This window comes from Cloeon dipterum, chromosome 4, assembly GCF_949628265.1.
Source record: "Cloeon dipterum chromosome 4, ieCloDipt1.1, whole genome shotgun sequence".
NCBI lineage: Eukaryota > Metazoa > Arthropoda > Insecta > Ephemeroptera > Baetidae > Cloeon > Cloeon dipterum.
Window position 1 is genome coordinate 19,576,983 of NC_088789.1, and position 24,845 is coordinate 19,601,827.

A 24,845-nucleotide genomic window follows, 5' to 3' on the forward strand; every position below is an offset into this window, starting at 1 on the left:
GACCAAAAATTCAACACAATTCCTACCATGGAGGGGCGCTGTAAACCATTGATGTTAACAAAAAAACTTACCAAAGATAGAGAGAAGCAAAATTCTTGCTGATAATAATGAGTTTCATTTTTTATTTGTTGAATCTTTATGAGATTATTTCCTTTTTTCCCCATGCAAAATATTATATTCCCTTTTATTTTCCAAATTTAAATAAATTATTTATTTTATTTTATATTAAAAGGAAATTAAAAAATAATGCCCATTATTTCTATAAAAATTATTTTTGTTCAATGAAAATTCTCTCACTAACTGCATTGCCGCGTTCGCGACTCTCATTGTTCCCATTCTCTTTAGTAGTTGTTGCCACACCTCCGCGGGCGAGTGGCGCACCGCACGCTCAGAACGGTGCAGTGCGCTTTCAACGCCCGCTGTGTGAACGAGCTGGCATAAACAAAAATGGCAGGCGGTGACATCGAGAAGGCTAAGGTTTGTTTTTCTCAACTCCTGAAGCGTTCCCCCTCGAAATTTCGGAGCCAATTTCATCTATTCCATAGGCACTTCTTTGGAGAGCAGAAAAATTGTCTCAACCACGAGTTTTCTGTTCAATCGACCCAAGGAATCACTCTCGTTGGGCGTTGGCTTCTTGCCGGCTGATATTTACCTCGAAATGTCACTTGATCTGTCAATATGAGACTCTTACTGCTTGCAATTTCTTTTATTTCTTCTACAATGGTTACGTCCTGAATACAAACCATTAAATACGATCCTCAAACAAACAGTAAAAGCGCTTCTGGGCAATTTTCTGTTGGAATAATTCGCAATCATAACAAACAACAACTCTATGAATCATTCAATCTCTATACATAGTAACTTAAAAGGAAATGCATCGATTCTCACGTACGCGAATTTACAATCGGCAAACAATGTCACATTTATTGCTGCAATTTTTCTTGTTTATATTTTGGAGGTAGCGGTGAAATTGTCTTAATGCCATTGTTCCACAAACGTCACGCACTAACCGTCGCTCTAAATGTCAAAGTCATAATCGTAACAGCTAATTTATTTTTCTGCTGCTTATAGGCCAACAACGAGAGCAACATTCGCAATTTGAAGCTGTCAGGCCATGTTGGCTTTGACAGCCTGCCTGACCAATTGGTCAATAAGTCTGTCCAGAATGGATTTATCTTCAACATCCTCTGCATTGGTAAGCTTGCGACATAGATTAATTTTTATTCATGTGACACATCACCATTATTATATTTAATATGATATATTAAGAAGAATATTATTCTTCTTATTCAGTCACAATTTTAATAACCCCCTGACAAAAAGCATTAAGTTTTAGTTATTCTTCAGCGTTTATTTTTTATATGGTGAATTTTGCTGTCTGTTAAATTTGGGAAGGTTTTTTGTCGGAAGACCATTTTCTTAGCATTACCGATTGATGAACAGTAGATTGTCCTTTTTTAGCATCTTGAAAACTATAGGTCATAAGAGCGGTTATTTTCAGAAATTTAAAAAATGTTACAACCTTTTTGTCAAACCTTGATTTTCAAAATCTTTGCTGGATTTGTGCAGGTGAAACGGGAATAGGAAAATCGACGCTGATGGACTCGCTTTTCAACACCAGCTTCGAATCTCAGCCAAGCCCGCACAACCTGCCCACGGTAAAGCTGAAGGCGCACACGTACGAGCTGCAGGAGAGCAACGTCCGCCTCAAGTTGACAATCGTGGACACCGTCGGCTACGGCGACCAAATCAACAAGGAGGAGAGCTACAAGGCCGTCGTTGACTACATCGACGCCCAGTTCGAATCGTACCTGCAGGAGGAGCTCAAGATTAAACGCTCCCTGGGCACCTATCACGACACCCGCATACACGTCTGCCTTTATTTCATCTGTCCGACGGGCCATGGGTGTGTGATTGCGTTTATTTTGCTCGCGAGAAAGGTCTCACGAGTTGGTTGACATTTCAGGCTCAAGTCGCTTGATCTGGTGTGCATGAAGCAACTCGACAAAAAAGTCAACATCATTCCGATCATTGCCAAAGCTGACACTGTTTCCAAGAATGAACTTCAAAAGTTCAAGGTGGGTGTGATCAATATAATATATGACCGTAATTTTCTGACAAAAATTCAGCTCTTTCCAAATCTGCAGCAACTCTATTAAATATTTTCTGTTTTATGCCTATGCCATCACATGTCATGATTTTTTCCCTCTGGAATTTCTAAAAAAGATCAATCTATTCATCTAATTAAAGTGTAACTACAGTAAAAATTCGGCTTGAACTGGACAAAAACTGATTTTTTTATATAAATTTAGAAATTTTTGGTCATTTTTAAAATTTATTCATTGCTAAAAAATTTACACGTCGAAATATTTTCACCCCAGGAAAGGTTACATGGTGTTGCCACAAATTTTAAAGTCAAACCCTAAGATTTACCTTGTTAGCAGTCATCTGTTTACAGTTTTATAAAAAATGATGTAGCTTTGATCCAGTTTCCTTGTGTTTAAAGCGCTTTCTACCTTTTAAATTTTCAGTCAAAAATTATGGCCGAGTTGCAAAACAACGGCGTCAGCATTTATGAATTCCCTACCGATGATGAGACCGTTTCTGAAGTCAATACCTCGATGAACTCTCACACTCCATTTGCCGTTGTTGGAAGCACGGAATTCGTCCGAGTCGGCAACAAAATGATGAGATCTCGCCAGTACCCATGGGGAACTGTCCAAGGTTTGAGATAGTTATTTAATGAATTGATTTGATTTCTTACTTACCAAACTTTAGTTGAAAATGAGAACCACTGCGACTTTGTTAAATTGCGAGAAATGCTCATTCGCACAAACATGGAAGACATGAGGGAAAAAACTCACGCCCGTCACTACGAACTTTACCGAAAAAGGCGTTTGGAACAGGTAAGAATGTTGTGCATTTTGTAATCACTTGTAAAGAGCCCCTAATGGTAGATGATTATTTTACTCCGCTTTTTGGACTTGATTTGCTGGGTAGAAGAGCGTAATGCTAAACTATTTTCAATTAAATGCGAAAAAAAAACACAGAAACTGTCATTATTCTATCATGCCCTAAAAAGACTGTGTTTAACAAAAGATTAAACCATTTACAATGAGACTTTTTTTAATAACTACCCCTATTTTCAGAATATTTTTTATTAGACAAATGAAAATAATGAACACCCACGATTTAACAATTTGCATTATTAAGAATTTATTTCCTTTGGAGCTTTTATTTGTGGATTGTATGGAGGAAAATACATAAAATAGCTATCAGCTGAAAAAAATGGACTTCAGCATTAATGGACTGTTGTGTGAAATTACCCCTCTAACACAATTTTGAAGAAAAACAAAATTCTTAATAAAATCTTTTTAGATGGGCTTCACAGACGTCGACTCAGAAAACAAGCCAGTGAGCTTCCAGCAAACCTTTGAGCACAAACGCAGCACGCATATGCAGGAGCTGCAGCAGAAGGAGGACGAAATGCGTCAAATGTTCATCCAGCGAGTCAAAGAGAAGGAGGCCGAGCTGAAGGAAGCTGAGAAAGAGGTACACTTCTTTGTTTTTGTTCACTCTCGCGGCTAATTTTTTCGTTGAAATCGCAGCTTCACGCAAAGTTTGACAAGCTGAAGAAGGATCACACAGACGAAAAGAGCAAACTGGATGATGCAAGACGCAAACTGGAAGAGGAGATGGTTGAATACAACCGTCGCAAGGCGCAAATCCAGAGTGGATCGCACACTTTAACACTTGGCAAGAGCAAGAAGAAGTGAATTTTAATAGTCACGTCTCTCTGAACATTTCAACCTTTATTCGCACTCTATTCTTGATAATTTCTCTCAATTCTGACTTTGATCTGATCGCTGATGGAATTGTATACCAAAAATCGAGCCTCTATGTTCATGAAAATTTGGCATTACAAATAACTGACGCATGGTTTCACTCCTATAGTAATATATTTAATGCTTCGTGTAAATGTATGAGACTAATGTAAATTGGTAAAAGAAATTTTATGTCAACGATAATTAGCATGTAATACATTTTTATAGGAGCTCTCCTTTTAGTTATGACTAGCCAATATCATCTAGTTTTGTTATTTACCTTCTAAGCCATATATTGGAGAGAGAACGTGTATTAATTCTTTCGAAATTAATAAACATACATTATCGCGCACACTTTGTTCTCATATTTTACCCTAACAAATTTAAATAATTCGCTTTTTGCCCCTATTAGATGGATATATATGAGGATAGATTTTATCAAAAACCTATTGTGTAAACTTAAGTTAGATTTTCATAATATGAATTAATAATTGGGCCACTTTTTAGCGCTTTTCTCACGACAAACTAGTTTCTGTTTCTATCAAAAATTAGAATATGGTAAAATGATAGTTATTATATTTATTAAATAAGCACACAGGGTGCTCTTAAAGAAAAGCTGATACTCCATCAAAATTTTCGTATCTTTTTCAATCAAAAAATTCGTCGTTTTGTAAACGAATGGGTTTGCATAATCTTGTAGTACAAACTAAGATTTCCGATTTTGGTTAACCATTAGTAGCATAATTATATGTCATAGAATTCAGGCTCTTCTAACAAATAATAAGAAAATATAAAAATATATTTGGGTGAATGGAATAAAATTATTATAAACTGACGTTTTGGATGCTATGATATAAATGAATTTAAAAGAAAATAGGCAACTATAAGGTGGGGAAAAATCATCAACAAAATTTTACATGTGTCAATCGCATATCTGCCTCTGGACCTCACAATTATTTTTATCAATTTTCTAAGCAAAGCATATTTGTATCTACCAGCAAAATTTCTCTGCTAATTTTGTTCAATATCCTATTTATTTAGGTTAATATCAATCATTAAATAAATTTATATTATTATTAGTTTAAAAAAATGACCACGATCAGAAAGTGCATGGAGTTGGCACATGGCATGGCACACATATGAAGCATTAACAAAGTGTAGTCTAAATTTGTCCATTAAATTTCCAATTTCCCCAATTTCCACCAATTTTTTCATCACAAGCGATCACAAGAAAGAAAATCTCTTCCTACCTTCCTGCGTTCGCGCCTTTGAAATTGCAGTGCATATCTCCACCTAAAGATGGCGCGCTGCCATTCTACTCTGCTGATCTTGCACGTCCTCCCTTTTCCCATGTGAGATTTTGGAGCCGCTTTCCTGACGACATTGTCTGATCAGATGACATTTAAAATTGTTTTGTAGCAAAACTTCTACTAAACTAGTTGACCTAGCTCCTAATTTTGATGCTAGGTAAACTCTAAGGCTGTTAGGTGTTAAAATATTATTTTGTCCTCGCAGAATCCTACAAACAACAGAGGTTTGTTTTGATTATGAAAATCTTTTCCATGCTTGTATGTATGTGTATGGTTCAATGTTCAATATTCTTTTTCTTTCCTAAAAACGGCGAAGCTAGCCTCATTTTTGTGTGTTATACATTATATTTATTATCATATTTTCAGGCTGCAAGATATTTTTCCACATTCTTGGTGTGGAGATGATTTAACCCCTTACATACGCTGAATTGTTCCAAAGTTAAATCAACATAATGGTGAAATTTACATTTTTTTCTGTTGATGGATAAATTATAAGATGTGCTATGTTTACAGTTGCCTAGAAAACTAATTTTGCGGCCGTCGTGGCCTGCAATCCAAAGGTTGTCTCATCCACCATCCTTAACTTACCCGTCATCCTTAATTTTGACAAAATCCATCCATAAATCGGTAAGGAATTTCGTTTTAATTTAAAATATCAAATTTAACTCTATTAAATTTTCAGCAAATTTTGGAAAACAATCCCCAAAAGCGACCAAGCTTTTTCTCCCAAGTTATAGACAACATAAAGCAAGAGATGGAGAAAAACAAGGAAATGAAGGAGAACATCAAAAAATTTAGGCAAGAAGCAGAAAAGCTCGAACAGTCGGATGCTCTCCAGAAAGCTCGGCAGAAGTTTCAATCTGTGGAGTCAGAAGCCAATAAAGGGTCGGAAGTGCTCAAGGAACGATTTGGAAGTCTGAAGGATAGAATGGATGAAGTTATTGAGGAAGCAGGAAAAACCGACATTGCCAAAAAAGCTGGTATGATAAACTTTTTGCACCTTTATAAAATATTCATCAATTTAAAAAATCTTTACTTTTCATTCCATGAAAGTCACCAATAAATGACGCCATCATTCCCAGTTTAATGGTATTACGATTTCAGAATCAATCATGCTATTCAATGAATTCTTGGCGTAATAATATTTAATTTGATGCAATGAATAGCCAAAATTGGTTCAGTCAATCGCAGTAGTAACTTGAAAAACTCTAATGCCATTTTTACCGCGATGAACCCAGCTGAATTTTTGTTTCCAGAAAATCAAATGAAATAATTCGACGCCACAAATGCTCAAAATCGGGGTTGAATTTCAATTTTAATTCCAGAAAAATTTTAATCGGTATTAAATTTTTTGTTCAAGTCTCCCAACATAAAAGTCTACCCCAAATGGAAAAACTGTCATTAATAAATTGAAGGCCTTGCAGACCAATCTTTCTATGCTTCCTTGCTAATTTTAATTGATATATTTCAGGAAAAATGACAGAAGAGTGGGGGAAAACCGCTAAGGGCGCTGCGGAAAGCATTTCCGAAACGGGTCAAAGGTTGGGAAAAACGCAGGCTTTCCAGGCCATATCCCAGACGGCCTCTGCGGTGAAGCAAGAGCTGGACAAGACTGGCATGCAGGTTCACATGTACTGCCGGCCTGCCAAACTGCGAAAACGCAAGGAAGTGCCTGACGACTTTGAAGGACGCGTCGTTGAGCCAAACCTCGACGCGACAGGAATGGAGCTACACAAGGACTCAAAGTAATTCTTTGTTTTTTTCGTTTCAAATCTTGATTAAAATGTTTGTCTGGTGTGCAGGTTCTTTCAAAGCTGGCAGAATTTCAAGGACAACAACCCGTACGTCAACAAGGTCGTCGACTGGAAGATGAAGTACGACGAGAGCGAAAATCCGGTCATCCGAGCCTCGCGGCTTCTCACTGAGAAAGTGAGCGACATCATGGGCGGCCTGTTTCAAAAGACGGAACTATCAGAGACCCTGACCGAGATTTGCAAAGCCGACCCCCACTTTGACAAGAATCAGTTCCTGCTGCAGTGCGAGACGGACATCATCCCCAACATTCTTGAGGCGATGGTTCAAGGGGACCTGGAGATTTTGAAAGACTGGTGCCACGAAGCTCCTTACAACATCCTGGCGACGCCTATAAAGCAAGCTCGTGCCCTAGGACTCAAGTTCCAATCCAAGGTAACCATAAAATGCTTGGCTGTTATCTCTTTAAAATTGTTCCCAATCCCGCTACTGCTTAAAGGTGTTCGAGTACATAATGTGCAGTCTTTATGCTCTATTTGGCTATTGTCTTAGAAGCAACCATTGAAATACAATCCTTGCTTTTTGAGCTCATTTTTAAGACTCTCTTTGATAGAAGCAGGTTAAAATGCTAGAAATCAGCAACAGCTCTTGTAACCATTCATTGTCCATTTCCAATGGATATATGGGCGAGCTCAACATAATTTTAGTTATTTTTGTTCATGACAATTTAAATCGAAATTCAGGAGTTGTTTCGACAGTAAACAATATATTATGTATTTCCTCAATACTCAAGTTTCAGGTATATTTTCTGACAAACTAAAAATTTGCGCTAACAATCATGGCTAGGAAAAGTAAGATTTTTTATCTATGTTTTTGACCCTAGTTTGGCTAGTTTAAAATAATTTGGAATGTACTCCATATTTATCATTTATCATCATCCTATAAATCATGACACAAACAAATCTTTTTATTTTGATCCTGTTGCCACTGTTAAAAACAATTTAAAGAAATCTCTATTGAAATTGGAATTAATCAGTCTCTGATCTTTTCTCCCCTAGATAATTGACATCGACAATATCGACCTGGCCTTGGGGAAAATGATGGACCAGGGACCGGTTCTGATCATCACGTTCACGGCGCAGCAGATCATGTGCCTGAAGGACTCTGCCGGGAAGGTCCTTGAAGGTGATGCTGACAAAATCATGCGGGTGAACTATGTGTGGGTGTTATGCAGAGACCAAACAGAACTGGATCCACGAGCGGCTTGGAGGCTGCTAGAACTCGCAGCCACCAACATGCAGGAACAGTTTGTCTAATCGTTTGGCTTCCTGAGAGAAATTATAACTACTGGCGCCTGAAAGATTCAATTCCTTCGTCACTGGCTTGTACGTTTGAATCGATTTGGGATGGATTTTTATTCTAGAACCAACGGTATGTTTTACATCGTTGTCTAGGATAAATTATTGTTGCTGGAATGCCATTCTCTGTGATTAGTCAGGCAGACTGCTGCCATGTGGAGCTTCAGTGTATAAAAATAAATCCACAGTTCAAAGATATTACACTCTTTGCGAGAAATCATGAATTCATACTTCCTTAGTGTAGAATTAATTTATGATTAAGAAACCCAACCTAAAAGTAAACAGGTGAATTAATTTTTTCTCAGTTGATTCACTTTTTGAAAAGGAAAATTAGGAAATTTATATCTTGCTAAAAAATTCAAAAGATTTGCGGTTCATGAGGGAGTGTGTTTTACTGTTTGATATATGTATTTTTTGACAAGTGATGACGAAGCTTAAATAAATTACAATTTTATAAAACCGCAAAGGGTAAGGAATTGAGACTAGGCTGTTAACATTAATTTAAAATTATGAAATTAATTTCTAGATGGCAAACGATTTATTTCATTTTTTACGGACTTAATCTAAAATAATTTTAAAAAGAGTGTGATGTAATTTTTATTTTCTTAAATTCTGCGTGATTTATTTTATTGCTGGCGGCTCTAAAATCATTGAAAATTTTACAATTTCATCTAAAATATTGGGTTTCTATGTACTATATTAAAATATTATTTATTAATTTTGTCATATTATTTAAAAGCTTTTTCCGACGTGAGAGGATAATATTTTTATTTTATGGGCCAGAGCATTTTACGAAGTTTATGTGCAAATAGATATATTCGATTCCCCTCCCTTGGCCTGTATCCTCCCCTTTTTCCTCTCTTGTCGCACAGAGACAGATCCAAAAGTTGTTTTGGTTTGACAGTAGTGAACAGCGAACGAAATTTGGTCCGCTCTCTGGAGCGTAGATCTGTAGATGAAAACAGGCATTTAGAACATTGTTTATTTTGTTACCTTTCCACCTAGAAGTGCAGGCAAGATAATTTGCAGCAAAAATGGCAGGCGAATCGTTCTATCCAGGCACCTGGGAGGTACGTCGTATGTTTTAAATTGCAGAATTTTTTTATTCTGTCCTAAGCATGTTATTTAATGCACTACCTTGTATCTTGTTAACCTCTTATAAGACATCTCGGAAATTTTGTTTTGATCACTATTTAAAATTTTCAATTTTTGCAGATTGTAAAAGTGGAACTATTAAGTGGTTCAGCTGAAACAACAGGAATTGAAGGGTATAATGTTAGTCAGGTGCTCATAATTTTTACTTCATCAAGTAAATCCTTTCAGAACAAAACTGTCTCTAAGTGAAACTGGTGATGTAACGTGGACAACCCCGGAGGGTGCCAACCTGCTGCCACTCTTTGGTTGTGATGCCTATGAAGTCATTTCAACATCTCTTGGTGGTGTTTTTATACGGTTCGGAACCTACGCTGGGCACATATTCGAGTTTAGAGTTATCAGCCAGGTAGCTATATTCCCATTTTCTTAATTCATATAATTCTAACATAAATTTCAGGTCTCTTCGAACGATTCTGAAAATTGCTTGTACCTCGCTTGCGAAGACTGGTGCAGTTTTCACTGCCTAAAGGTGATTTCTTGCCAGCAAAAATCACCTGCCGACGTCCCCTTCTCGCTGCTATCGGCTCTGAATGAGGGTTTCTTTTCTGACGTTTCTATTGATGCTGCGAACGGCAAAACGGTAATCCACCACCCCCACCCCCAATTTAAAAATTTACTACTTGTGAACTTGTATTTTCCTAGTTCCAAGCTCACAGCTGTATTTTGCTCACGGGCTCACCACAGCTGGGATGGCAGTCTTGGCTTGAAGAGGTGGAAAAGTCGTCAAAGAATGCGGACAGCGCAGCGGTGCCTCCCTCGCCCTTGTCCGGTCTGCCGGAGGACGTGCTCGCCACTGTTCTCCACTACATTTACAGCCTGAGTTTGCCGTCAGACCTTCCAGAGGAGACTGCCTTAAAATGCATTAAGTCTGTACGCGATCTCCCAGGATTCAGTACCCTTGCCACCAAGTGCCAAGCTTATCTCAACAACATGAGTTTGAGGAACAGTGAGTTTTTGTTTGTTTCAAGCACAATTTCTACTAATTTAAAAAAAAAACAGGAATCATGGCCTTGATCGGAGAAATGCACTCTAGTCTAGATACAGTGATAAACTACTTCAGTACTAAAGCCCCCAACGGAAATTTCAGCGGGTTAGAAGGATTAGGGAGCAATCCAGCTAGACTTTGTAATACTGTGAAGCAAGCTTTTCGAGAATTCTTTGTCGGTACGTTACTTCGGTTCAGGTTTTGCTCAATATCGATTTTTGCGGGATTTCTTATGTTAAGGTTGGTGCATATCAATGGTTAGTCATGCACAACAAGGAAAATTCTCCAACTAAATATGTGATTTGGATTGGCATCTGTACAACTTAAAATGTTTAATGAATGTAAAAAAGAAGGATTTAATTTTGAATTAGATAAAATTAGTGTCTTCAAAAAACCCGCAAAAATTTGGGTGTTTTACAAACCCTGCATCAGTTCTTGAAATAAAACACGCAGTCCACTCATTCAATTCTGATTGACAGTTGGAATCAAACTGGTTGCGTTTTGCGAACTTTTCAACAAAGAGAAGGCTGAACTTTCTAAAGACGAGCAGCATGAAATTATCACCTACGCGAAGTCCTACCTTCCAATATTTTTAAGCCAACTTAGCCAAATGCTTCAAGGACTGAAAGCAATCTTCAATTCCATGTCCTCTTCCCAGCGTAATGAGCTAGCAACGTACTTAGTCCCTGAGGTAATCTGATCTTTATTTGAAAAGCGAGCGTTTTGGTAAAATGCTGCTCCATTTTAATTGCAGATAGAGAATAATTTTGAGTTTATCTTCACGCTGGCAGAAGAATCAAAAAGTGCAATTGAGCAGATAATTATTACCTTGATGTCGCCAACTGAGCCTGTCCAGAAGGGCAACCAGGAGAAAAAGGAATTGATTGGAGAAATTTATCAGAAAACTTTGAATCAGCGTGAGCTTTCCCGCATTCGCAGTGTGCACCAAGAATTGAATTGCAGCCTTATCCACTTTGACCAGAATAGGTTTGAACCAAATTGAGAGTTTCAGCTCAAATTGTTTACCCATTTTCGCGCCCAGGCAATATTTCCTGAACACGCCGACAGAATACAAAATCAGATCTGTCCTTCGGCACGTTGATCAAATTGTGGGAGAGCTGCCGATTTTTCTTTTGCGGCTCGAGGAAGTGATGGCAGCTCTAGAGGACAAATTTGAGTGGAAGGATTTCAAGTTCTGTTTCAAAGTTGGAACATCTAAAGTGGTAAGTTGAGCTAATAAACAAATCAAGCAGGGGCAGCAACACGATCTGGTCCTTTTCTGGGCTGTGTTTCCTCTCATGAAGCGTGTGCGCCCCTGCTATTGGGACACATATTGTTTGCTATCAGTCTGCCCATCTCCACCAAAATGAAATCAATAAAAAATAATGCGTGAAATTTTTACTCTTCCAGTCTGGAGTTTTGCACACCATGCTGAATCACAGAGCAGCTGTTTACAAAAATATTGAGCATTTAAGTGAAATGGTGCAGCGAGACACGTTCACTCAGACACTGGTGTCTCTTGGCCTGCTGGATCCCCCCAACCAAACCCTAGACTCCAGCAGCCAGGCTTCAGCTTACGGAATCACCAACGCAGCCCACACCCAGAATGAGATAAATGTAAGAAAATAACAAAATTAATGAAAATTTAATTAAATAATTAATTTCTGCAGCTAAACCTAGTCAAAGATTTCCGTGTGCCTCCGACTGCAATGAACAGTAAGCTCTCGGAAAGTGTTTTGGAGCTGCTGACATCTGAGAGTGGCACTGACATGCTCTTTGAAGTAGTTAACAGTTCCTCAGGTAAGCTAGACAAACAATTTCGAATTTGAAAATTTAGAAACGAGAAACACCCAGGAGAAGACATGATTAGGGTTGAGAATTAATTTTTATTTCTGCGTCTGATTTACTCTCAGACACCAAACCAGCACGAATCACGCAATTTCAGGATTTATCAGCCATACTTTTACTAATCCAAAACGATGAGAATAATCTGTAGAAAAAAATTGGAAAAACGGACTTTTTTGCTGGAAACTCCATCTGAAATTCCAAACCTGATAACTCAAGCTAAAATTGTTAAGGATTTTTGTTTGTGTCCTATGTCATCTTTTAGTATTAAAATGATAAACAATCAAACGTCAAAATTAACCAAAATAATTCAGATTCCAGGGATGCACCTACAGACGCGCCAGAATCTGCAGAAGTGGCGACGCCAGAGGTGCATACATTCAAGGCGCACAGAGTGATAGTGGCCGCGCGGTGCGATTGGTTCCGACGAGCTCTCCTGTCGGGCATGCGAGAGTCGATCGACAAGAAAATCCTTGTGCATGACATGAGCCACGTTCTGTTCAGGCACTTCCTTAAGTACTTGTACTGCGGCCGACTGGACACAAGCAGCCTGTCGTTTGAGCAACTCACTGATCTGATGCTCCTGGCTGACAGATACGAACTCGACTCTCTGAAGCACGCTTGCGAAATTTGCTTGCAAGGATTCATTGACGAGGAGACGGCACTTTGTTTGCTCAGCATGTCAGAACAGATCAACGCGAGGTAACAACGCTACTTGATTTTATTTTCAAATCTATCTATCCTGAGAAGGAAACAAGGGATATAGATTTAAGTGGCATCATAGATATAATGTTCTGCGTAAAGGTTCAGTGTTAAGTGGCACTGATTTATTTATTTATTTTTTAATGCGTGTCTAAATTTAAATTGTTTCATTCAGACCTGCGTAAGATATTGAGAATCATTTATATAACGTTGTTAATTTTAATTTTTTTAGAATGTTGAGGGAATCTTGCATTTTCTTCATTTCCACCCATCCTGACGTAATGGAAACTGAGCTTTTTGAGGAGCTGCCGCACTGTTTGCAAGCTGAAGTTTACAAAGCAAGAAGTATGTGGGCCAAGCCCAAGAGACCCAAAAAACAGAACTCTTCGGAACGGCTACTTGAATTCCGCAGTCATAGCTCGTCTCCGAATTCGGCAGATTCCAGCGTTGCAGATCTCGATGAGTTTGCCTACCAATTACAGCTGGACCCAGAGGTGCGTTAAATTGGTCCGTTTTCAATTATTATCGCTGCTATTTTTTAAATATCGTTGATAGTTTTTAAATGTTGGTTTAGACTGTTATTTATGCTACCAATACTGGTGAATCATAAGCAGATTTTTCTAGATAACTTTTAAAATGTAACGGTTGAGAAGTACATTCCAAATTAGTGTTCAAAATTTTTTGTTACAATTTTTTTACATTTTTCATATTTTTCCTAAATTCAAAATCTACGAGTTTTTTGACCGAGTTTTTGTGACATTTTCTCTGTTAAATTCTTACATCAGGAAATTAAAATTAAAAATATTCGTAATAAAATCAAATTTTATTGCTTAATAGTATCTCTGACCTGAACGCAATCATTAAATTTTACAGCTTTAATTACGATGCTAAGAAAATTTTGGATCACAGGAGTCAGCTCGTCAAATCTCGGAGGGTCTCTTGCCGAACGGTTCCAGACTGAATAGCTGCCTTGAGCAGTTGCAAGACATTGTCGGCCCCGTCATCCCTCGAGAGCGGCTCATCCAGGTGGTCTTGGCTGCTGACTTCAACGTCAACAGAGCCCTCAATTTCATTTTTTCCTTGCCAAACGAGTCTTCCCCTCTTTGAGTTCCTCCCGAACATTTGCTTCATTAGATTGTGCAAGAAAAAAAAATAATTTGATCTGGAGCATTTGAACCGTTGCAGAATTTTCCAAACTATTCCAGCATTCCACAAGCGTTGTGTGTTGCAGTTTAAGAAAAAAACTTTCAATTTAACTGGTCATTAGATTTTGCTTGTCACTGAAAAAAGAGCAATTTTGCCTCAAATGGACTGATTTTTCAATGTCAGGCGCAGAAAAATGGGGTATATCCTTGGAGTCGCAAACTTTGTAATTTTAGACTGCTTGCTTGCAAAGCGCGCGAGTTTTTCCAATTTTCCTGATGTTATACACCTCCCTTGTATGTAAATTTTGAATCTATTGGACATCGCACTGAACTTATACAGTCTTGCTTACAATTAATCGTAAAAAAATTGAGTGTGCGCCGTATAGGCCGGTTTACTATTCAGTTATTTGTGCAGATTTCAAGTGATCCTGTAATATCTTAGGGGCAATAGACATGTCATGATATTTAATTGAAATCTTTGTGAATTGTATTATTAGATTTGTATATTATCAGCTCATTGTGTCAATGTCTCTTGTTGATTAATTAAAGACTATGATAGACGCAAGATAAAAAAATTTGTTTCATTTACAGCTAATTATTTTTATTTTCCACTTTCCGAACCTTTTTGTACGGATTGTCTTGTGACAAAGCCTCACTTCTCTGTCTCTTATTCATAAACCGGAGACCGACAGACTTTGAGAGCGAGGCCATCCTCAGGGCCATGTCCTCGTCCATCACACACTTCTCTTCTTGCTCCTGCTTCATGGCGTCGAGCCGCATTTGCTCTGCGTCGCGCTTTGCACTCTCCTCTGCCTGCATAATCTGCTCAATCTCCTTGTTGAAGCCGTGATACGAAAATCGACCTTCACGCAGATTGAGTAGTGGAACAAGACTGGGTTCTTCTACATATCTCTGTCTGAAGTTAAATTAACTTGTATTAGGAAATGAAGAAAAAGGTAAAAAGAAATTATTTATATTATACCCTTCCGAAACCATCAAATCTGTGATTTCACTTGAAAACATTTCTTTCCTGTCCTCATCCTCTCGTCTTTTTTCCTCCTGTTCTTTGGTTTTCTTCATAAACTGGAATGACAAGAATTAGAATCATTATAGAGCGGATACAAATATATAAGAAAAGTGGCTTATGTATGTATCTGTGTATAATTAACACGTGCACAACAGAATCCTTACTTTCATTTCTAGGAGCGACTTAGGAAGCTGGAATTTCTTCTTCTTTACAGGTCCCATGGTTGAACAGCTTATTTCTAATTGAGACCGTATTAACTTAAATGATGGGTTGAAATTGTTTACAACGCACGTCGCACGGCCTGTTATTCGAAGCACGATGGTTTGTTTTGGTTGTAGAATAGAATGTAGATTTCAAGTTTTTGTGAAAGGAGAAAACGAGGAGGAGCTTTGCATCATGCGTATTAACCGAATTTAGTTTAAAAAATTCTAAAAGTTAATAAAATACACCTTAAGTTTATTATTTTAATATTATTTTAGACTAGAAGCAACTATTTTATGGAATAAGGGAAAAAATGACCAACAAATCTTTATTTTGGTTAAGCTCCTTTCCTAACTCCACTTTGTTCACGCCCACATTGCTCCCAGATGCCGAATAAATTATTGACAGAGATAGCGGAGGAAGCTGAGGCAGGTCAATCAGGCAGTTTTGGTTGGCCAAATTCATTTGGCGTTGGTGACAAGTGGCAGCGTTCGGAGAGCAAATCTTACATTAGTTTAGCGGCTCGTCAAGCCACAGAAAACCAATTTATTCCGATATGCTCAGTGCCAATAAGCTTATTCACTGTCTGACCAAAAATAATTATTGCAAATTAACTATTTTACGCACATTCTCAGCTGGTAGCATCGATGCGATGTCTCAGCCTATTGATTATGACAGATTTATCAATGATCTGTCTGCAAGGCGAAAAGTGTCTCCCATCAGAGAGCTAAGTACGATCTTCTTGTATAGGATGTTAATTGTCAACTAATTTCATGATGTGCAATTTTTAGCAAAACTCTTCACAACTGCTCCACCAGGGACAATATTCCTTGCAGGAGGCATTCCAAATGGCTCTACATTTCCCTTCAGTCGTATGACAGTAGAGTTGAAAGATGGAACAACCTTCAAACTCGAAGGCAAGAAGATTGAAAATGCCCTGCAATATCAACCAACACCTGGGTATTAAATATTATTAAATCAGTTGTTTTCATTTTCGTTATGACAAAAGACAAAGATTTTGGCTATTTTTGGGAAATTTTTAAAAATCATCAAATATTATATTAAAAAAATGGTGTTTAAGTTAAATTCATTTTTATTAATTTTGATTTTGTAAATTTCATTTTTAAGGTACCCTCCACTTGTTGAGCAGCTGCAGAAGTTTCAAACGCAAGTGCATGGATTGGACTCGACATTCTGGCAAAAGAATAGTTTGCTAGTTTCGACCGGAAGCCAGGATGCGCTTTGCAAAGCCCTAGAAATGAGTCTTAGCGAAGGCGATCCGATTTTGGTTCAAGAGCCGATTTATCCAGGAACATCTGCCATTGTAATATTATTTCATCATGCCATCTGGTGTTTATAATTGCTCTTATTTTATCATTTAGATAAGACCACTTAATGCAAATATGGTACCAATTGGCCAAGATGAACATGGAATTGTGCCATCTGCTCTGAGGAGTGCGCTCTCTAATTACGGTTCTTCTGAGAAAGTGTCAGCCATGAAGAAAGACGTTCCAAAAGTAAACAGATATACTGCAGAGGATGATTTTTTTATCTATTTAAAAATAAACACAGCTCTTGTACCTGAACTCGACGGGAGCAAATCCAACTGGAGCCACGATTCCAACTGAGAGAAAAAAAGAAATCTACGACATTGCCTGTGAATTCAATCTAGTTATTCTTGAAGACGATCCATACTATTTTTTGCATTTTGAGGAGGTCTGTCTCACTTGGCTTTTTTGTAGATTTTATTTTAAACAACGTTGAATTTTCTAGAAAGACCCTGTCAGTTTTCTCTCAATGGATCGAGAAAGCCGAGTCTTGCGTTTTGACTCCTTCTCTAAAATCTTGAGTTCCGGTCTGCGCGTTGGCTTTGTGACCGGCCCCAAAGAGCTAGTCAGCAGAATCGAGCTGCACACGCAGGCTTCCACCATGCACACCTCGGCCCTTTCCCAGGTACGATTTTTTTAAGATAATATTTTTGATGAAATTATATTGATTAAAATTGTGAAAATTTTTCCTGCAGTTAAAATTTTAATAACTTGAAGCTAATATTCATAATTTATCTTTCCTCGCAGGAGTTTATAAGGAATAATGTTAAAAAAATCATGAATTACATCCAGGTGGAAATTTTATATTTATTTGCTAATTAAAATTAAATAAATTGTGGTATAATTTTTTTCATTGCAAATTTTTAATTTTTGTTTTCTGATTGTACTAGTAAAAAGAAAAATTCCTCATTTAGCTAAGGAATTTTCCAAATTTTTATTTTGTAACATAAAATTTGTATGCACAGGCCATTGTCAGCAGCCTTTTGGACGAGTGGGGTAGCGAAAAATTGCTGCAGCATTTCAAAATGATCCAGCAGTTCTACAAGGGAAAGCGGGACTGCATGTTGGCTTCCGCCGACAAGCACCTGAAGGGCTTGGCAGAGTGGAGCGTGCCAAGGGCTGGAATGTTTTTGTGGATAAAAGTGCCCGGCATCGCCGACACTAAGAAGCTTATAACCGAGGGTGGAATTGAGCACGGCGTGATTCTAGTGCCTGGAAAAGATTTCTTGGCCTACGATGATGCACAGAGTCAATACTTCCGCGCCTCTTACACAGTTGCTTCTCCGGAAGACATTGATAAGGTAGCTTGCTAAATTGAAATTTACTCTTTGAGGTTAATAAAAATTTTATTTTTTCGAAATTCCAGGGTTTCGCTCGTTTGGCCAATCTGATCAAGGCTGAAATTGCTTAGTGTTCAAAAGAGTACAACTTGCTGTGTGAGACCCCATTTCATGACTGATATATTTTTGATATGAAGATAAATATGCACAAAATATTTTTTACTTCCTCTTTTAAAGGGCGTTGTTTCCGTTTCAATATTAATGTCCTGTTATTTTATTTAGCTTTCTTTTGTTAGTTGGCAAGTCAACAATGAAAATTTTCAATTTATTTAGTCATATTGACTTGGCCAATAGTTTTGTGAGCCTATTGTTCAAATATGTTCTTTTATTTGCCATTCTGGTGTATCTAGAGACAGGACGGGTGACATTTCTGAACCTTTTGATGTCTAGAATTTTATGACCTCGCTAAGTTTGTAATTAAAATTTGCCTTCATGATCAACTGCAACCAAATTACAGAACTAAATATAAGAAGTCAAGAGACTAATTGCGAGATGCCATATTTTGAACTTATATACATATTTTTATGGGAAAACATTTCGTTATCAAAACCAGTATGGTTTAAGTGTGGGATACTTGTCTATAAATAAAAAAGTTTAAAAGTAAACAGCACACATTTTATTACTTAAGCTCTACATCAAACAAAACAAGCTAGAGACAGGCAAAACTGAGTTGATGCAGTAGCAAAATGCTGAGTGACAAGATAACTTTTGTGTGTGTGTGATAATTTGCAATCACCATGGATTGCAGGAAACAGGTCAAATAATTCATGAACTGGTCGAGGCACACAACTTATTTCGAACACTAGCATCATTACACACCTTTCATATATCCAGAATAAGTTAGATAAGAAACACGAATTCACAGTTAAATTTAGATCATTTTGGAGCCACCTCACATCATGGCCAACACAACAGTTGTTGTGTTACTTGATTATCGTAGTGTATTTCGCGGATACTTTGAAGTGCTGCGTGTCATTCATGGAAATTCGGGTTTAAAAAATGCGTTGAGATAAAAATGAGAGTAATACGTATTTCAGACTGATGGTTTTTGGTTGGTTCCTTTTTCTAGAGTGCAACAAACGGACAGCAGCCAGCTGAGATTATTGCTGATTAATGCTTTTTCGAAGACTTGGTCCATTCCAAGACAATGCAATGGGATATTGAATCGAGTGTGTGTGTGTGTGTACATCGCAAACTTAAACATGTAAAAGGTAACAACAAAACAATCAAGCCAGAAGGAACCAAGTTAGTCTGGAATGGTACTACTCCTTCCTAGGCCGCCTTTGTCTGGCTGTCGAGGGCACTTTGGCATCAACTTTCTCTTCAGATTCCTGCAAACCGAAAAATTATTTCCGAAATTTAACGTGCCTGTTAACACATACCTCTACTTCCTCCTCGTCTCCTTCTTCCTCCTCCTCCTCCTCCTCCTCCTCCTCTTCATCTCCACTCTCCTCCTCCGCGTTATCTTCACCCGCGTTATCATCACCCACGTTATCTTCACCCGCGTCTCCTTCCCCGTTTTCTGGGGTTTCTAGCTGCCCCTTAGACGCAGGCTTCTTTGGCTCCTCCTCGTCGTCGGGAACTGGAGCGTCGGTTTTTTTGGCATCAGCTTGAGCATCCTGGGAATTTTCAATAATGAGCAATAAGAAAAAAATTAACATTAATATTAATTAGATATAATATTTGATCGCTAGTAAAAAATAATTTTGTTAAGAACTATTAATCAAATAGCATTTTAAAATCAGTCTAACTTACTAGTGACAGCAACTGGATTTTTTAATGGTAGAGAAGAATAAAATAATTTATTGGCTAAAAACACAATTTTTTAAGATCTATGTTAATGGAAAGATGGAATGAGAATTTTTTATCCCAGATTTTGCTTCCTGTCAAGTACAAAAAAAACTTAATATCAATGGCAATAAACATTTGTCACTTTAACAAAAGATTATTTTTTCAGACTTAATATGTTAAAAACATAGGAAAAGATGCACACTTTTGCATGTGCTTAGCCTCTTAAAGCGGTTTGAAAAAGATAAAATATTTAAACAAGTCAAAATTATTTCCAGTCTTTAGCATTAGATAAAATTAATAATTTGTGCTTACGACTTTTCTGCCTGTATCTCCACAACAGAAGTAAAAGAAGGCAACAACAGGCAAGCCGAAGATTACGATGAAGACAACCCACAGCCAAGGATACTCGGCGGTGTAGGCCAGCAGTCTGGTCACCAGAGAGTCCTACAAAAGCATCAAGCGCAACGCTAAAACTATACATTCTAGCTTACAAAACCGGATGTGAGCACGCTTTTTCAAGGGGGGGATAGGGTCGCGGCCAGAAAATAATGAATACTCCCAATGCTACCAAAGTACCTCTTGGGTCCTTCGGTAGAGATACCAAATGTAGGCGCAGATGGGGATCAGACAGTAGATGAAGTATATTCCCCAATAGCCTGGCTTGTAGTTCATTTTACGCATCATTTTTCCCCACCAAGTTTGCTGGATGATTACAATTATTGAAAAAATTGTGCATCGACTTTTCCAAGAGGAGATTAGGGGGGTCGAAAACAATGCTCACAAAAATAGTAATTAAATATATCAAACAATTTTCACCAAAGTTCAATTGTTTGAGTCAAAAGACACAACTTACATCATCAACCTGGAGAAAATTATTTCATGAAGTTTAATCAAATGTGGGAAATTTAAGGTACTACTTACGGCTTGCTTGTCGAGTTTAAGGCGTTTGATATCAAAAGAGTCGGCTGCGTACTGCTCTGCCACGATAAGACTGTCAGTGATGATGATATTGTCGAAAAGGATGTTGTCGCTCATGGACCAAAGCTCAAAACCGACGGCGCCCTGACAAAACAATTCAATTTCACCAAAGGTCTTTGGAAATGAAATAAGAAAACTCACAATAGGAGTCATCAGGAAGGGCTGGAGATCTTCAAAGAAGTCTGGGTTGGGAATCCTGCGAGGATGCCACTTGCCCTTATAGTTAGGATTGTCGATCAGGGGCGGGCGCCACTTGCCCTTGAAGGCAGGGTTGTTGATCAGGGGACGGCTCCAGGGGCCACAGCCAGGGGCACTATCGCACAGGGGGTTCGGGATCAACGGTGGCTCCCATTCGCCATCCATGTCGTTATCCCTGGGATTGGAAAGAAGATGTTATTTACTTACAATCCACGCAACAATAAATCCTATCCGTTTTAACAGGAGGAAAAGTTTATACCAGACAGTTTTAAACAACAACAAAAAAAGGCCGATTTTACTAACATTATTCAGTTTTGGAATAAAAAAGAACAATATCAAAAAGCTTAGGATGCTAGAAGATATTAGAAAAAGCCAAAAAATGTATTTCTGATAAGTTTTTAATCTTAAAGAGTCAAAATGAAAGTTCAGAGGATGTCAGTAAAATTAATAAAGGTTGCTGGATGGAGTAAAATATTTAAAATACTATTCACTTTCAAAACATCACTGACGTTTAATTGTTCATTAATCTAAATATTATGACTGGTGCGAATAGGGATAAAGCCGATAAAACAACATTTAAATAGTGACCTCTCGATAATTTTACTTTCTAATTTTTCTGACGTCTTAAACGTGCAACGCATTGCACTCCCCTCAGGCGCCTGCGCTCAATACAACGTTATAAACGTGTGCAAGAAATATTAAATTTCAAGGAAATGATAATGCTTTCTAGATTTTCCAACCGTGGAAAAGTGGGATTCCTGCTAAAATTATTTTGAAAATTGCTGCGATTAAGCCTGGTTATTTAAAAAAGCAGTCCATTTCCTAGAAAGGTAATATGCAACCCTAGATAAAAGGACTCATTCATTAACATGTTATCACATATTGTTCAAATAAACTTCCATGATAAGATAAATTAGGCAGACCGTAATAATAAAGATAGTATATTTATCACATGACAGTAAATTTCAAGAATGGAACTTTATCTTGGTTTTGAAATTGCAAACATCGCCTGATCAATTTCATAAATTTAAAAATTCATTCAACGTGTCAACGAAATTGTTTAAAATTAAATTAATTATTTCATTTACCAATCCTCGGGCTTCTCTGCATTCGGGTCAGGAACATTCTCTGGCTCGTCGTCGAGCCAGCCAGACGGTTTCTCAGCGCTTTCATCAGCAATCTGCGCAGGTGCATCCTCATCCCAGTCATCAGGCTTGGTGGCCTCTGGGTCAGGAATCTTTTCCCTCTCGTCCCAATCGTTGGGTTTGAAATCGCGCGGGTCATCGATTTCCGCGGGTGGGTTCACCGGGGGGCTGAAGTCCTCCAAGAGGCTGCCTTTGCTCACAATCTGGCGATGAGAGAGTATTAGTTTGTGTGCAGGAGGGGCAGAATGAGGCTTACTTTGTGGTCCACGCTGACGGAGTATGAGTTGTCAGGGTTGACAACGAGGGTGTACAGATGCGGACGCTTGTCCTTGAAGGGCTCTTCGATCCTCTCTTTCGATTTCTTGGCGTGTTTCTCTTCAAAGGAATTGTTCAGAGGGTTTTTGTGACGGAAAATGAAGTGAAGCTGAGGGGAGAAAGAGGTTTTAATTTAAAATAGGAATATCATTTCACTAATCGTGAAATTTGAAAATTTATTTAACAAAACAAAAAGCGGAATAATTGTTGAAATTGTTTTTTGGAAAAAGTAAAAAAGTGTAGGACGGTTTTTGCAGTAAATTGATTTCTATATTTCTTGTACCCAAAAATATTTTTAATGCATTTATCATTTGACGAATTTAAAACCAATGAATTTTGTGGCTGTATCAGATACTTTGTGGATCTTATTAATCAATGTTTTGTTCATTTCTATGTAGAAAGAGCTGGATTTTTTCTGAATACAAAATTAAAAGAACTGGCTTTGAAAATTGGTTTTTGTGACATTTTCATTGCTGAAATTTAGAATTAAGGAACAAAATATTGTCTAAATATTTACTATACAATGGATTGTTTACCAACTAAAAATATTTTGAACTAAAAACAATTTTTTGGTAAATCTCAATTAGATTCTAACCTCTTGAGCGTAAACAATCTCATTTAAAATCCAATGTGGATGATTTTGGTACTTTTAAACAATCCTTAGTTCAAATGGCTTAAAATAGCATGATTTCTGCTCATATGTTATAGTTTCCTAACAATAGAAAGCTCAGAAAAACGTTACTATACTGTCTTAATTTGTTAGCATTAAAAAATAATTTGGAAAATAGTTATTTTAGACACAAACAATAATATTTTTCTGAAACAAACTGACCTTGTGATCGTTTCCACACTTGTCAGGTCCAAACATGATAGTGTATGGCGATTTATCATGGAACTTTTTCAGGTCGAGTGGCGCCTTATTTTTTGGATTGGTGTCCAGGGACAGCAGCTTGAGGTAAGCACCGCCACACTCCTGACCATTCTGGAAGTTGACCTCGTACTGCACCACCAAGGGACGGTCGCTGAAGTAGAACGGCTTGTCGAGCAGGGTCGAGATGGCAGCGTGCTTGGCCTTGGACTTGAGCACCAGGCCTTCGTCGCCCTTGATTGGGTCACGCTGCGGCTCCTCCAGCTTCCAGACGCCATCGTACTTGGCTATCAGGTCGTCGGTGTCGTCCTTCTTCGTTTCAGACTTGACCCAGCGCTGTTTGAAGAGGTCTGGGTCGTCAAAGTTCTCGTGCAAGTAATACTCGCCCTGGGGAAGTGGGCTGAAGTACTCATCTTCCTCGGTAGGAACACCCGACTGACTCGCTGCGGGCTGAAATATATATTATGTAAATATAGGAATTCAAAAGTAGAAATTTTTCAAGAATCTGATTATAAAAAGTTACAGTTTTTACCAGTTCTTTTGAGAATCCCATATATGAAAATATGGGTGGCGAAAACTGTAACTTTACCATAAATTATGTATTACCGCATCTTCCTCTTCTTCTACTGAAACATATTCATCTTCTTCAAGATCGTTTTCTTCCTCTATTTGATCATCTCCATTAATGACGTGGATGCAAGAGATCAAAAGCAGGCCCACGAATATCCAGCTTATCCGTGTTTTCATTTTGTGTGTGGCACGTCTAAAGCTCTATCCAAATCTGAAAGGAAATATATTATGTACTTATTATGAATCAGTGATTGCGTGGAACGAAAATATTTTGAAATTCAAATAAATAGTTTTGTAACAATTTTTTAAGCAAACAAAAGAGCTAGGAAACTTTCAACATTCCTCAACAAAACGATAAAGTTGAGTTGTTGAGTGTTAATTTGTTTATTTAAAAGTTCGTTTTCAACTCCTCCTACTATAATCTTAAATTTGCAAAATATGCACGTGGTTTTTACTAAAACGACACTCACAATCAGAATTCTAGGGGATCTGGCTGGCAAACAAAATGACGAGATATATATTTATGTATGTTTGTTCGTTCGGCGCTACACTAATAGAGGAGAGCAAAATTGGACATTGCAAAGTAATTTTTAAAGATAATGGGAGCTCGGAAACTAAATTCTTACTTACCAAAAGAGACAGGCTAGTTGGAACACAAGTTTCTGTTGCAATTCGGGCTCTAATTACACATTTGTGCCGAGAATAATTTAATTAAATTACCGGCGAATCGTGGACTTCCACGGTGACAGGAGTGTTGTCAGCCGATATCGGATAGAATGGTAGCTACTTAAAATCCTCTGAGGATACGATGGTATGTGGTCAACAATATGGATGTTTGTCTATCAATTCCATTCAACATTGAGAAATAAACTGAACCGATGGAGTTTGTCGTACCCTCTTTCAAAATGGCTAAAATCTAGGGAGGAAATTGGTGCAGCCAACATGACAATGTTGTAATTTCATACCAACATAACCCCGGGAAAATGAATGGCCAGCATTGTTTCCAAT

At 37.9% G+C, this 24,845-nt stretch overlaps 6 protein-coding genes across 10 annotated transcripts; 4 read left to right on the plus strand and 2 right to left on the minus strand.

Annotated features, from left to right (window-relative positions):
• The first annotated feature begins 362 nt into the window (after nt 1-362).
• Sep2 (septin 2) lies at nt 363-4,176 on the plus strand. The gene is made up of 8 exons (XM_065489666.1): nt 363-477; nt 1,072-1,195; nt 1,570-1,906; nt 1,967-2,078; nt 2,532-2,724; nt 2,779-2,906; nt 3,379-3,552; nt 3,609-4,176. The coding sequence occupies exons 1-8, from the start codon at nt 448-450 to the stop codon at nt 3,774-3,776; spliced, it is 1,266 nt and encodes a 421-aa protein (XP_065345738.1). The 5' UTR covers nt 363-447; the 3' UTR covers nt 3,777-4,176.
• A 983-nt stretch (nt 4,177-5,159) lies between these two features.
• Nucleotides 5,160-8,442, plus strand: LOC135943126 (mitochondrial import inner membrane translocase subunit TIM44). Its single transcript, XM_065489542.1, has 7 exons — nt 5,160-5,358; nt 5,501-5,589; nt 5,648-5,761; nt 5,817-6,114; nt 6,606-6,879; nt 6,937-7,321; nt 7,945-8,442. Exons 2-7 carry the CDS (start codon nt 5,587-5,589, stop codon nt 8,200-8,202), a joined length of 1,332 nt encoding a protein of 443 aa, XP_065345614.1. The 5' UTR covers nt 5,160-5,358; nt 5,501-5,586; the 3' UTR covers nt 8,203-8,442.
• Nucleotides 8,443-9,082: 640 nt separating this feature from the next.
• Nucleotides 9,083-14,549, plus strand: LOC135943121 (uncharacterized). Of its 2 annotated transcripts, none has more exons than XM_065489534.1 (14): nt 9,083-9,314; nt 9,460-9,512; nt 9,568-9,745; nt 9,797-9,979; nt 10,042-10,345; nt 10,399-10,563; nt 10,864-11,075; nt 11,139-11,371; nt 11,427-11,607; nt 11,795-12,001; nt 12,055-12,184; nt 12,544-12,931; nt 13,164-13,425; nt 13,805-13,981. In XM_065489534.1, the coding sequence occupies exons 1-14, from the start codon at nt 9,279-9,281 to the stop codon at nt 13,808-13,810; spliced, it is 2,538 nt and encodes an 845-aa protein (XP_065345606.1). In that variant the 5' UTR covers nt 9,083-9,278; the 3' UTR covers nt 13,811-13,981. The 2 variants fall into 2 exon arrangements, with proteins under 2 accessions (XP_065345606.1, XP_065345605.1); XM_065489533.1 differs by having other exon boundaries at nt 9,084-9,314; nt 13,841-14,549.
• Nucleotides 14,550-14,634: 85 nt separating this feature from the next.
• On the minus strand, nt 14,635-15,442 carry LOC135943128 (protein F29A7.6-like). Its single transcript, XM_065489546.1, has 3 exons — nt 15,268-15,442; nt 15,059-15,159; nt 14,635-14,992 (listed from the first exon to the last, which is right to left on the minus strand). Exons 1-3 carry the CDS (start codon nt 15,322-15,324, stop codon nt 14,668-14,670), a joined length of 483 nt encoding a protein of 160 aa, XP_065345618.1. The 5' UTR covers nt 15,325-15,442; the 3' UTR covers nt 14,635-14,667.
• A 287-nt stretch (nt 15,443-15,729) lies between these two features.
• Nucleotides 15,730-18,577, plus strand: LOC135943125 (kynurenine/alpha-aminoadipate aminotransferase, mitochondrial-like). Its single transcript, XM_065489540.1, has 8 exons — nt 15,730-16,035; nt 16,096-16,264; nt 16,433-16,628; nt 16,687-16,821; nt 16,877-17,020; nt 17,078-17,257; nt 17,598-17,933; nt 17,999-18,577. The coding sequence occupies exons 1-8, from the start codon at nt 15,861-15,863 to the stop codon at nt 18,041-18,043; spliced, it is 1,380 nt and encodes a 459-aa protein (XP_065345612.1). The 5' UTR covers nt 15,730-15,860; the 3' UTR covers nt 18,044-18,577.
• LOC135943122 (calnexin-like) lies at nt 18,574-24,675 on the minus strand. 4 transcript variants are annotated; one of them, XM_065489536.1, is made up of 11 exons: nt 24,558-24,668; nt 24,468-24,499; nt 23,874-24,048; nt 23,232-23,717; nt 22,341-22,508; nt 22,028-22,287; nt 20,883-21,114; nt 20,685-20,825; nt 20,076-20,207; nt 19,355-19,591; nt 18,574-19,303 (listed from the first exon to the last, which is right to left on the minus strand). In XM_065489536.1, the coding sequence occupies exons 3-11, from the start codon at nt 24,012-24,014 to the stop codon at nt 19,235-19,237; spliced, it is 1,866 nt and encodes a 621-aa protein (XP_065345608.1). In that variant the 5' UTR covers nt 24,015-24,048; nt 24,468-24,499; nt 24,558-24,668; the 3' UTR covers nt 18,574-19,234. The 4 variants fall into 4 exon arrangements, with proteins under 4 accessions (XP_065345608.1, XP_065345609.1, XP_065345610.1 ...); XM_065489537.1 differs by lacking the exon at nt 24,468-24,499 and having other exon boundaries at nt 24,558-24,675; XM_065489538.1 differs by lacking the exon at nt 20,076-20,207 and adding an exon at nt 20,340-20,465 and having other exon boundaries at nt 24,468-24,633.
• Nucleotides 24,676-24,845: the final 170 nt, after the last annotated feature.